General features: G+C 42.3%; 1 protein-coding gene across 1 annotated transcript in view; it reads left to right on the forward strand.

Annotated features, from left to right (window-relative positions):
• The first annotated feature begins 6,599 nt into the window (after window positions 1–6,599).
• Window positions 6,600–13,814, forward strand: part of CFAP74 (cilia and flagella associated protein 74) — a 32,863-nt gene continuing 25,648 nt past the window's right edge. Inside the window, exons 1-9 of the mRNA XM_071575710.1 lie at window positions 6,600–6,723; window positions 7,076–7,166; window positions 7,593–7,739; window positions 7,945–8,043; window positions 9,487–9,591; window positions 10,756–10,929; window positions 11,468–11,578; window positions 12,791–12,893; window positions 13,623–13,780. Coding sequence (XP_071431811.1) covers window positions 6,600–6,723; window positions 7,076–7,166; window positions 7,593–7,739; window positions 7,945–8,043; window positions 9,487–9,591; window positions 10,756–10,929; window positions 11,468–11,578; window positions 12,791–12,893; window positions 13,623–13,780 — 1,112 coding nt within the window. The remainder of the gene's footprint in view (window positions 6,724–7,075; window positions 7,167–7,592; window positions 7,740–7,944; window positions 8,044–9,486; window positions 9,592–10,755; window positions 10,930–11,467; window positions 11,579–12,790; window positions 12,894–13,622; window positions 13,781–13,814) is intronic.

Here is a 13,814-nt window from a genome sequence, read left to right on the forward strand (position 1 = left end):
TTTGGAGGAGGGAAAGCAAAAGATTTCTAATGGTATTCACCTGGTAACACACAGAACAGAATGATGTTGTCTCTCTGTATAACAGAACACATTTACAACTTTTGGGATATTTTCAGTTGAGATTTTTTCATATTTTTCCCACTCTTAAGGCTGGTGTTTCAATGGGCTACATACCTACATTGAGAATTCCTTGGTGCTGTTTTTTCTCTGGCCAGATAGCTGTTGTCTAATTTACCAGTAAAAAGCACAGTTTTCTGTGTCTTCAACACCCATCTGTAAAAACAGCAAAACATCCACAGAGGTTCCTTGTACATCTGGGCTGTGTGTCTGTGTGTCTGTCATGTGTGGATGACACACGTGTGAGTGTGTGAGTGTTGTGTCTGTGTGTTGGTGTGAGCACATCATGGCAACACAAGCCCTGAAGGGACAGACCTTGCTACAAATGTGACCACCAACACAAGTGAAAATACAATGACAGTCCTAAAATACATGTGTAACTTCTCTCAGATAAATAAAATACATTTGATCTGTATTGCCCTTAATTATATTCTCAGATTATACAGAAGGACAATCAGCCTTGGGTTTAGTTGGTGTTGTATACAAATACAAATTTAAGCAAAATAGGCTGGTACATATATATACACATATATATGTACATCCACTCAAAATAAATAACTCCTGTTGCCAAAGGGAAGAGAGGGGATAAAATAATTATGATCAACAATATATTTAATTTCCTGCAATTCTAGCAGAATATCCCAAGCTCCTTACAGTCAATGACAGATTAAAATTGCTAAGACATAGATTAAGAAACAATTAAAATTGCTATTAAAACATCAAAACAAAACAAAATAAATAAGCTCCCCAAATCTTTCTCATCTAATCCTCTTGAAAATAATTAAAGCTTTCCTTTAGCTTTAGCTACTGGCTTGGAACTGTCAAATAGTCTTAAAAAGATGGCCCATGATACTAAACATTTCTTAAGCCTTTTTGTCACTGCTAAACTCCTGCCTCTCCTCAATCTCCATGGCTGCAGGCACCAGATTTCATGGAATTACCCGTCCTATGATCTGACCTTGCACGTGGACCATCGGAGGCTCTGTGGGATCACATTGTGCTCCAGCAGGACCAGGCTGGCAGGGCAGAACTACAGTCTAGAACAAACCTGGATCTTTGCTGTTGGACAAATAAAGCTGTAGTAGATCTTCCAAAGCAATGTAGTAGTGACCAAGATGGTCCTTGGGGCAGTGTTTCTGCAGTACCTGAACATCCCAGGCTATCCAAGTTGATGTTCTCCACCCCCATCTGCTTTACAAGAAATGTAATTTAAACATTGTCATTAGTTGTTGTTATCACTATATTAACAATTTCTAATTTTTGAAGTTTTTACCATACTCAAGTAGTAAGCAAAGATCACAACTTTGAAGAAATTTTACTGTAATCAAAACCAGAAACCCACATTTCAATTTCTGTCAAGTATCTTTCTTTGGGAACATGTAACAGGTTTTTCCCTGATCTCAGTCACCCATACCTTGTAACTGCTACCATAAAATAATTTATTGGAGGGCACAACTTGATAGGATTGAGGAGAAACATGCTCAGTCACTTGGGCCAAATAACAAGTTTTCATAGTCATTTACTACCTCAGGATTTTGAGACCATATCAAAAGGACATTATTTCAATTTATTTTACAGTCGCACTGCATTACCTGGTATTCTTAACAGATCATTTTCTAAACAGAACAGGTGGTTTTGCTGCCAGCAAAATAAAGATGTCATATTGTCACATGTAATTTTGAGGTAAAAAATGTTCCACAGGGCTAATTAGTTTCCCTCTCCCATGATTCCACCTAAGCAGCTCGTGAAAGACTGTTGTGGCAACATCGCCAAATGTCTCCAGATTTATAAATTACACACATATGCCTATTTTTATAAATGAGACTTGGGAATATCAGTAGCAATCGCATGGTGGGAATATTTAGCTCATTTCAGAGGTTGTACTTTACTTGCACTGTATCAATGTCCCACAGCCCCAACACAAATGTGTCTGTATTTAATCAGCAGCAGGAGAACCACAATATTAATTTCCCCTTCACCTGAAGGAATCCAGTTTTTATCTGTTTCCAAATGTTCTGTAGAACATCCAGTTCTTCCCTCAGCCTGTATAATTTTATAATCATGAAGCACAGCACAGCCAGACACTTTGCCCTCCTTTTCTTTCCAATGTGCAACAGATTTGGGATGAAATTCCCCACCATCCAGGGCTCGTTCCAGGACTGGGGTGACTGGCTGACTCCACATGGGTTGATCTCAGGGGTGCACTCCAGCTGGTGCCATCCCAGACCTTTCCTCCATGAGATGCTCTGATAGCAAATGCCCCTCTCCTTCCTTGTAGGGGTGAGTCATTGGGAAGAAGCTTATCAATGTTTGCCATTGTTTACAGCCCAACCCATCAGAGTTTGCCATTGTTTACAGTCCAACACTGATCCATAGGGCCAGAGAAGTTGTGTTATGTAATGGATAGGAACCACACTGCCAAAATGCAGATTCCATTATTGGCATGTCTTCCTGCCTAAAAGCCAGAAAGCTCCATATATGAGCTGCTGTCACCTTGGAAACGTTCAGGAGAGAAATGCCAACCACCCGTGGGAGCAGAGTGTGCAGCCACACAGCAAACTGAACTGCCCAGTCCTGCCCCGTTTCCAGCTGATCCCGGGATGGGACCAAAGCAACTCCACAGAAATGCCTCTAAATTGAACCTCATGGTAAGAAACCAGCAGGGCTTTCATTTATTCCTGCTCAATACATTACCCATTTTCTCTGAGATTGATCACTGGGGGTCAGAGTCTTAAAAATCTACAAGAGTTGCATCAACCAAAGCCTTTTTGCACATTTTCTGGAACTTAAAGCTTAAAGAACCACTGGCTTTAAGTTGATAGACATGACTTGTGGATTGGGAGATAAGAACTTGGCTGGGGAGCCATAATTTCCTTCAGATATGTTCTCTCTTCTCCCATTTATACGGGACATAAAAATCTACATTGCCCTTGCCTAGAGACAAATTATTCACCTGGCACAAAATCATGACCATTTGTTGTTGTTGTTATTATGAAAATCATCCAAACACTTGTAAACTGGGACTAAATAAATAACCTGAATAAAAATACCACAAGAAACCAACAATCAGTGATATTTCCAGGTGTTCTTCAAAGTGTTTTCTTGAGGAGGAAATCCATGCTTGGATCTTTTGCATCCCTCTGGGAGTGTGGGAACTGGCAGGTTCAGAGTTAACACAGTTATATCTATTCCAGATCTGCAGAGAGAGCTATACAGTTAATCACTGCATATTTTTAGCCTACATCTTGTAGCTTTAATCCTGCAAATGTCTGTATGTAATTTGTTTTATGTAATATGAATAGATGCCATAAAATCAAGATTCCACCATTGATAGAGCTAAGAATGTCCATATATTTCTCAAGAATCAGGACCTATAGCATAAGTGTGGGACACAAAACTGGTCACTGTGAGTAATTTATACTCTATAGTGTGGGTGCCAGTGGAAATAAACACTCAGATTAGCAGCAAGTGCTTGTATGCATGGGATCAAAAACCAGACCTTACTCTCATATCAACTCTAACAATGACAGAAATATTGCTTACAATTAAGGAACAGTTTCAACTAAATAAATCTGAGAATGCATCTGTCTATGTACAGATCAGGGTGTATTTTGATGTGGATGATGTCCCAGTGTTTTCATAACTGAATCCCTGTGAATCTTTGAATAGCTGGATTTCTCCAGCATGTCATGGAGTGCCAAGAGGGAAGAGGGACCTGCTCTGCTTTGAATCCACTGAACTGGTCCTTGACTTTGTCAAGGTAATGCAAGGAATAGAAGGAAAAGGAAACTCAGTTAATTTTAGCTTAGGGCTAAACATAAGAGTCACAGAGTGGTTTGGGTTGGAAGGGGCCCTAAAGATCATCTTATTCCAAACCCCCTTTATGGCAGGGACACTTTCCACTATCCCAGGGTGCTCCAAGCCCTGTCCAACCTGGCCTGGAAACTTCCAGGGATGGGGCAGCCACAGCTGCTCTGGGCACCCTGAATCTGGTGCCTGAACTCAGGATATTGAACACACAGGTCTGGGAGGTTCCTCTGAGAAACAGTGTTCCTACTGAGACACCTTTCATGAGCACAGACAGTTACCTTTACCATGCAAATGACTGAAATATCATCCAAATACTTCTAATTTAGCTGTTTTATCACATCTGCAGAGATTATGGAAGTGTTAACAGGAACTTCTAGATCTGCAGTTGCTGCTGAAGCCGAGGAGCCATTCAGAATGATAGATGGGCAGCATGAGCAGTACTTGATTATTGCTGTAATAACCTTTAACTAGTAACTAGTGGCGAAATCCTATTGTCAGAATAATATGGACGTATTTCTCAAAAGACATTTCAGACATCTTCATTCTGGTTTGAAACTTGGAAACCTTCAATATTCTAAAATATGTGTGCTCTGGCCCCAGACCCACAGGACTTTGCATTGCAGAAAGTCAGCTGAAATCACAAAGGGGATTTTTTAAATCATAATGGACTTTTTTGCCATCAACTTGCTTAAAATTTATAAATGTCTGTAGAGCTGAGAGTTCACTGGGAATGTCTCTGATTTGGGTTACCTGAGATGCCCTGGACAGGCAGAACAGTGTCATGGGTGCTCCCACCCAGGGTGATTATTGCCATTAATGTGATGGAATCCTTAATGCCACTGTATTTCTGAGGTGTAAATCATCCTTCCAGAGAGCTGTAAAGAGCCCACAGAGCTGTGTGACTCCCTCATCATCACCCCCATGTGACCCCCTCACCATCACTCCCTGTGCCCCCCTCACCATCACTCCCTGTGACCCCCTCACCATCACCCTGTGACCCCCTCACCATCACTCCCTGTGACCCCCTCACCATCACTCCCTGTGACCCCCTCACCATCACTCCCTGTGACCCCCTCATCATCACTCCCTGTGCCCCCCTCACCAGCACCCTGTGACCCCCTCACCATCATCCTGTGACCCCCTCACCATCACTCCCTGTGACCCCCTCACCATCATCCTGTGACCCCCTCACCACCACCCTGTGACCCCCTCACCATCATCCTGTGACCCCCTCACCATCACGCTGTCACCCCCTCACCATCACCCTGTGACCCCCTCACCATCACTCCCTGTGACCCCCTCACCATCACCCTGTGACCCCCTCACCATCACGCCCTGTGACCCCCTCACCATCACCCTGTGACCCCCTCACCATCACCCTGTGACCCCCTGACCATCACACTCCCCTGTGACCCCCTCACCATCATCCCCTGTGACCCCCTCACCATCACACCGCCACCCCCGGGCAGGCGCCGCGCCAGGGGTTCAGATTTTAACCCACACTGCTGCGAGTATCTAACAATAAATCCCCAGCCGAGGCGGAACGGGTCGTGCTTGGCGCCTCCGCTGCCCCAGCCCGCAATGCCGCGGCCCTGCCCGACCCACGGACACGACCCCGGCCCGGGCCGCACCACCGCGCGGGCGGACGAGGGGGTCCCGGCGGGCAGCACCACCCCGCGGCCGCAGCGCTGAGGGGCGGGCCGGGGCCGGGCGGGCGCGGCGCCCCCTCGCGTGGGGTGGTTCGCGCCGTTGCCGTGGCAGCGCCCAGACCGGGCCGAGCCGGGACAGCGCTGGCACCGCCGGCTGTGGAAGCCCCCGGGACTTGTCCCATGCCGGGATTTCGGGCCGGTTTGCCCAGAACTTTGTTGGTTTGGAGTTGGGAAGGTGCGGCCGAAAGCGTTGGGGCCGCTCGTGCCCTGGCGGCGCGTTCTGTGGTTGTGCCATTTCTTGGTGCCACCGACACCGTGAACCGGCTGTAGGCCAGTGTGGGCATCCTGCTTGGCGTCAAGGTGGTTCCTGTAATTTAATCAGCTCACTCTACTCCAGGGGGTATTTTCTCTGCTCCTTAACTATCACTATAACACAAAGAAAATAGATTCTTATAGTTTATGTTGTTGGGTTCTGCGGGATTTACATAAATGCACTCAAAGCTGAGCCACCTTCGTTGAAATTAATCATGTACAAATCTTTGTGTGAGTAAGATGTGAAATGCTCAGCCATGTGGTAATAACTCATTCTAGATGACATACAGAGTTGACTGAATTCTAATGAATTGTATCAACATTTGGGAACAGTTTACTTTACGCTGAAGAACTGCACAGGACTCCAGAGCAAGTAGTGTCTGTTGGAGTTGTGCCCAGATCATTTTGGGTAAAGTGGTGGCCTAAGTGGATAAAATATACTCAGAATGTTTGTTTTACTACTTAGCTGATTGTTATTTTAAAAAATGGCATTGTCGTTGCTTTTTTCTAAGAGATGTATTAAAGATGATTATCAAAATGTGTGACTGGCACAAAGGTGTGTGGTTGTATCCAGTTATTTCAAATGCATTAAGTGTTTACTGAGAGCTGTGAATTCACCTCTGGAGAGTCACCACTATTGCAAGTGGAGATCAGAGGTATAAAATATATTGTTCTCTTTCTTAGCCTGGTTGTTTGCAAAGACCTGTCATCATGGAAGATCGTGATATCAGTCACAGTGGGAGAGAGCAGCAAACATCCCCTCGACCATTTCTGGGAGAGGAAGAAGAGGAAGGTGCAGCTGGTCAGTTCTGTGATGTGGAAGAACACTGGGAAGGTGAAAATGATGAATTGTTTTGATAACTCACAAAAAACCTGGACATTAATGTAAAGTTCATGAAAGATTAATGTGTTAGATTACTGGCCAGAACCTGACAATACATCAGCTTCCCCTTGTCCCCATCCCTGTTCATGTCTGGGATTATCCTCCATACATGGAATGTTGGTGGCCCTTCCATGGGAAGCACCAAATACCTTGTGTTGGTTTGCAGGTGCATGTTTGGCCATGTGAATTTTTAATATCCACTGCAGTAGTGTTATAAAATGTCATCTCTGACAGCAAGTATGTAGAGCTTTGCATCTTAGACCTCAGAGTCTCTTTATTAAGCTGTTGTTTCAATATCTGTTAGAATACAAGCTGGAAGGAAAGTTGGTTGCTGGTGGGAAGATGGGAAACAAGGACACTCCTGAAGATGTTGGAGACCAGTCTGATTCCAGCACGTAAATACCTTGTTCCAGTTCTAACAGGAATTTCCTTTGTTGTGTTGATTGACCAGCTGTATAAAATATATTTTAAACTATTTTAGAATGTTCCCATTGAAGTTTTAGACTATTGTTCAGGAACACTAGAATTGCAAACCCTAGGTGGGATCAAGAGGAGCCACAGACATTTCAATGCAAAGACATGTAATTAATGCATTAAATGAGGGCTTGAATGTTCAACATTAGATATCCAAGCCTAGAAAACCCTTAAGTGCATGCATGCAAATTTCTTGTGCAGTTTGTGTTCATGCTTTTCCTTATTTATCAATTATTGTATTTGTAACAGTTCTGCTAGAATAAAACAGAAAACAGGGATGTACAAACTCCCAGAAGTTTTTGATTTGTTATTATGTTCCATTGTTAATTGTGTGTTTGAATTCCAAGGGAAAGCTTGGAGCACTGTTTGGGTGACATGAACAACACTCAGGCTATACAGTCTGCAGACAGAATTCTCATATCAGGCATACAGAGGAACCTAAAATTGCTTGATGACATAGTCAAGAAAAAGGAACTGGTGGCCCAAAAAAACAGGTGAGTGTTTAATTGAACATAATCCATCAGCATAGACCACCAGCAAATGCTGGGGTACTGTATCAGTTATAAATATTACAGTTTTAGAACTATAAACCATATCCTTATAGGAATCCTAGCTATGAATCTTGCCCTCAAAAGGAAGAGTTTCATTGTAGAGAGTAAAGAACTTAGCAAAGATAGCTGATCTGTTTGTCTCTTGCAGACACAAGCTGAGTGCCTGTCGACTGCGGATCAAGATGCTGGCAAAGCAGCTGGATCATGTAGACATGGAAATAGAGAAAGAGGAGGAGGCTGGCAACGTGTAGGTAGAGAGTATTTCTGGATCCCAGGGATTACAGGCATCCACTGTCTTCATCTGTGTGCAGTTAATGGGATCAGTGCAGAAAGAGGAGAAACTTGGGAATGGATAGGGAAAAGACATGTTTTAAAATATAACAGGTAGTAAATCAGCTTAGCCCACTGCTGTCCCCTGTATCTATCAGGGTCTCAATATTCAGTCTGATGAGTCAAGGTGCTGTGGCAGTTCTTTGGTCATGGCTTTGCCTCTGGTGACAATTCAGTCAGAATTTATACATACAATCATATATATATATATATATATATTTATGCACCATTTCTTTTTCCTGTTGTGTTGTGGAAGGCAGGAATGCCTTTCAGGAGTAGCTCTGCATACAAGAGCTGCTCTGAAACACTTGTGCTGCTCCCTCAAGTGGGAGGCAATTTACTGTACTCTTCACATTTGGTTTAAATAGAAAGCAGTGGGTGGCTTGTGTACCAGGAACCAGAGTATTGTGACCAAACTTCGCAGCTGCATTTATAACCTGGGCTAATCTCCAGGTTAGTGCGTCGATGAGCAGAGGGAGAAAGGCAGGTTAACTGCCGAAAGGGAAGAGCTGCTTAAACAAAACTGATGAGTTGAGTGCAAATCATCCTCCTGGGATGGTGCAAGTGGGTTCTCAGAGACAGGAACAAACCCCAGCAAAGACAGAAAAGCAGTGTGGAGTGTTTATCCTTATGATGGGTCACATTGGGAGGTTTAGATGTGTAAAAAAATAGCAATTCTCCCAATCTCTTGTATTTAGCAAGTGACTAGTGAGTAAGAAGATTTGATAGATTTCTGGCTTATGAAGCTCAAAGGCATCATGTTTTAGCAATAATGGAAATCCTGGCTGCCATTAGCACTACCAATGCCAATCCAGAAATGCTGAAGTTAGAGGAGAACTGCAGGTAGAAGATCCAATTTTCATTTACAGGATAGGAGTTTATGTTGAATATAGTCAGGTCACTGTCTGTGGATCCTGCAGTACAGTCTGTTAGTTTTCCTGGGCAGAGAATTAAAACCACTCTGGGAATGCTGCCATTGTAGACAAATACATGGAATAGTGTATTGCCATTTTAAAAGCAAATTCAGTTGAGGTTCTCCAGGTTCACCTAAGCTCATCTTCATCAGTAATGCTACTTTTATCAGTGTGAGAAGTGAATAGTTGCATTAAGCTACTGGTCAGTGCTTTTGAAAAAATTCTCATCTGTTTGTTTCAACCAGTGTGTGACAGAAGAAAGATCTGCCTCTGAGTGAAGAATGGAAGAAAGAAGGTTAAATAAGAGACTTACATTAGTGGGATTCTAATACCTAAATCTCAGCCTCAAAGCTGTGTTTCATTCTTGCTTATCCTGAGGGGAGGGTGTGCAGGGTTTTTTGAACCTCTATTAGTTCCAATTTCTTTCTGTTTCTTTGTGTTTCCAGCGCTGCCCTGTCCCGCCTTCGGGCCGTGAGCAGCCGGTTGTGCACCGAACTGGAGAGGGAGAAGGAGCTGGAGTTGATAATTGCTTTGAAACTGAAACAAAACATGTGAGTGAGGGAGTGAGAAAAGAGCGTGGAGGGAAGTCAGCCTTTATTGTGTTCTTCATATGCTGTTGAACGGATTCAAAGATAATCAATAGAGAAGTTAATTGTAAATACAGTCATTGACTAACTGCAAGGCAAAGCATCTTGAGAGCAACTTTTAGCCTGCAGGTTCATTCCTTGGGAAATTGGTTGCTGTGGCTCAGCCCCTGAGTTAGTTTTACACATATAAATGAAGTTTGATTTTACTTGGAGTTGTGCATAAATTGTGAACCTAAACAGGTCTCGTTTTAAATGGAAAATAAATTGGACTAAAGTAAACCTGTCTGTGATACTGATCTCTACATGAGCACAGAGACTTCTAATTTATGCCTCTTAGTGTTTCTATAGGGCATAAAGGAAAGGATTGAAATTGAATTTGAACTTGAGGAAGTCATTGTAGCAGTTCTGTGTATCTTTATGCTAAGCTAATACTGCTGCTTGCAATTGACTGTTCACAGAGAACAAATTATTTACTTATAGAAGACAGAGTAAAACTGCCTTTTGCAGAAGGAAACAGGTGACTGTGTTTATATTTTGGTACCAGAGTTTCAACTACTGATGCCACTCCATCAGAGGCAGAACACAGGCACGAGCCTCTAGCTGGGATTAGCAAAGTGGTTACAGAATAGTGTGTTTGCTGCAGTGTTGTGTAATAGCTGTAAAATGCTTGCCTTGTTTATTGTGTGATTAGCAATACATAGAACAGATTAATGTAGTCATCCCTATCATATCTGATTCCTTCAGCTGAGCATGGAAGAATAAAAGCCATGGCCTGTCTCTGAAGTTATTTACTGTTGAAGAAAAAGCTATTTTTCTAATTTGTCTTTGTTTTAGTATTTTCCTTGCAGTAAACATGAGAAACAGAACCTTGGGGTTTATTTTTTTACCTTTTTTTCCCCACCAATATTTTTGATGTGTTTAGAATGGGATATGTCATTAGATATGAACCTTAGTCTGAAACACTTGTGTCAGCAACAGGGTTTGGTTTGCAATACATTTTAATAAAATGAAACAAAATGTATCTAATGTCCATTTTCACCACAGAGCCTTCCCTACTCAATGTATCACCTTAAGTAAGTGAAAGAATGTCAATATTTCCGTGAAAACAACTCACCTTTTGTTTTAAAGGCTGGAGATGTGGCAGGTAGAAACTGAGCAGGGAAAATACGAAACCCTCCGTGAACAGGTTCAGAAAGATGAGGAGGAGCTACAGATGCAACACCGGGAGCAGAGGGAAGTGCGGATTTGGAAGGAAAAATCAACAGCCCTGCAAGCAGAAGGGAAGCGCCGCTCCCGGGAGAAGTAAGAGCTCCCAGTCAGACTGTGCTGCCTCTCTGGGGGCATTGACAGCCCGTTCACACCGCAGGGGCTGCCATGGACTGATTCAAACACTGAGGGTGTTGTGTTTCTTAGCTGGGTGTTGCTTCAGCAATGAGGAAATGGAATTAAAACCAGAGAGTTGGCCACGGCCTTGCAGTTGTGCACGTAAAGATTTCTGATCTGTGAGAATAAAGTTGTTAATGACAAAAACTGGCAGTGCCTTGTGTGGAAGGAAGTGAAGTTTATCAGGTCAGACTAAGTGCATGTGTCTACGTTAGTGTTGGCCTCCACAGCCTTCTGAACTTATGGTTGAGTCCATTGACACTTCCTGGAGTGAAAGCAGACACTGTGTCAGTTTGTCTGTAGCTTTTGTGAAGTTTATCAATTTGTCTGCAATATGAGAGGTGCAGACTAATGTCCTCATTTCATTCATAAACTCCTCAGCCCCTTCCTGAGGTGTCATTGTGCTGGAGTCAAGGGTTAGTCCTGCTGCAAATGTTGGCTTCCCTGTGTTTTGCAGAAAAGAGGAGAAAGCCCAGAAAGAATATGAAGAAAGAAAGAAAAAAATACTCAAGGATGCCAGAAGGAACCATGAAAAAGCAGCCTTCTTCCTGAAGCAAAGCACAGCAAGGTTGGGGCTCACTCCTTTCCTGTCATTGTCCATTCTCTGCTCCACAATACTTTGAAAAATAAGGATTTTTTTCTGCAAGGTGTGTCTTGTGTTACACCTGGAAATCTTGTGCCAAGGTACAGTGTGGTGAAACATTCACACCTTACGTGGCACAAAAGGACTTGGAAAGAAGAAAAACCACTCACTGTCCCAGTATAGCCTTCAGATTCCCTGGAATCAATTCTTTTAATGAGATGCAGAGGGCTCTGACCATTTGTAGGCATTAATAATCATTTGAATTTGATATTTATGTATATATGTGTGTGTGTGTGTCATTAGCTGAAGTAGTTTGAAGTAGTATAACTAAAATCCAAGTTTGAAACTTGCCCTCTGCTGTTCTGTATCCCCTCAGAATTGTGGTAAAAAGGCATTTTTCTGTCAGATGGATTGATCAGCCATTTCTTTGTGTTTCTGCTCTAGTTGATGGTAAATTAAATGTTCTCTTAATTTGTTTGTGTTTACGTAACTACTGTGGTGCTGAACTATTTTGCTACTAAAGAAACTGAACATTTGTTACTTATTTTTATTTCTATACAAATATATCCTAATATACAAGTATTAGGACTTAATTGATTGAAATAGTTGTGCTGTTTCTGGCCTGGTTTATTTTTCATTAGGCGACATGTGCAATTTGATCATAATTAAGAAGAACAAACTAAAAATAGGTTTCTTTTCTTGATAAATGTATCAAATATATCAATCTCACTAAATTTTTCTAGTTCATCATTGTAATAGCTGGAGCATTCCCAGGTTTGATTCCTGCCCACATATTTCTAACTTTTGGAGTTTTTAGGATTTATCTTTAGTGTGGGTACATGTGCTGGGCTTGTATAAAGTTCAACTACATCATTGTTTAGATCTTGGTTGTATGAGCAACACCTGAGTTCTTACTTTACTTTAGCAAATATTAGATGTCATAACATAAAACACATTCTTCATATTAAGAATTTTTAAAAAAATAAAATTGTTGGGCAAACTGTATGAAAGCCTATTGGCACTTGGAGCTGTGTAGGAAGTGTCTGACTGTCCCACTGCACCCACAGGCAGAGTCTCAGCAAACAGGAGCAGGAATGGCTGGAGACATTGGCAATTACTACTTGTCAGCTTAAACATTCTAATGCCAAAAGCTTTCCAGGATGTGAACCTGAAAGATCTTTCTTACTTTGATTACAGAATTCATGAAAAAATTGCAAAGGAAGAAGAGAAAACTCGGGAGCATATGGAGAGAAGGATACAAGCTGTGCTTTCCCTGAAAACCAGCATCACTTCCAACAGGGTAGGGCTACTGGGCTGGGATGGGAATGAAGTCACTGCCTTGTGAGACTGCTGGGGTTTAGTGCAAGTAATTTCAGGTTTCCTTGCAGAACTGTGTGATGGTTTTTGATCAGATCACTGACCAAACCTCTTGAAACTGGGGAGAGTTAAACTATTGGGGTGTGAGGTCTGTATGGGCAGGTTTTGATGCTTCTGCTGATGGAGTTTATTCTATCAACAGTCTGGTTGTTCTGGGAAGGGAAGTCTCTGGAAAATAATGCATACTACAAATAAGTCCTCTGGAAATTCAGCCAGAAGGATTTCCAGTTATTTGAATCCCAGTGCAGAAATACTCCACATGGAGAAAACATATGGAAGAAAAACAGTTATTTAAGAATTTAAATAATGTAAATTAGGAATTTCTGAGCTATGCTGCTTTGCTTTTCTATTTATGTTCTATGGAATCTGAGGGAATGATCTTAATTTAATACTGATTTGTTTAGAATCTTTTCTCATTCCTTCATGGAGCAGCATTCCAAGGGCAGGCTGGAAGGTGGAGAAGGCCTGGTCCTACTCAGAGCTTTCTGCATCTCAGCACCCCATGGCTACAGAGAATATAAGAACCCATTAGCTTCTACTTCAGAGACACCCACTGCTAATTCATACTTGGATAAGGGGACCAACACTAGATTCTCTGTTTTATATTCTTTAATATGTGAATCAAATATGTTTGGCTTCTATGACTTCATAGGAAAAGCTCCAAACTCTCCAGGTTTTGAACAAAGCAAAGGCCTTGGAGGCAGAGAAGGAGGAGATGAAAATGAGGGAAGCCATCCTAGCAGAAGGAGGCAATGTTGTCAAGGAAATTTTCCTCCATAAACGACAGCTAAAGCATGAAAAAGAGAAACAGTAAGTGTCATATCCACATCAAACTCTCAGCTGC

Source organism: Pithys albifrons, chromosome 22, assembly GCF_047495875.1.
Source record: "Pithys albifrons albifrons isolate INPA30051 chromosome 22, PitAlb_v1, whole genome shotgun sequence".
In the NCBI taxonomy this organism is placed as follows: Eukaryota; Metazoa; Chordata; class Aves; order Passeriformes; family Thamnophilidae; genus Pithys; species Pithys albifrons.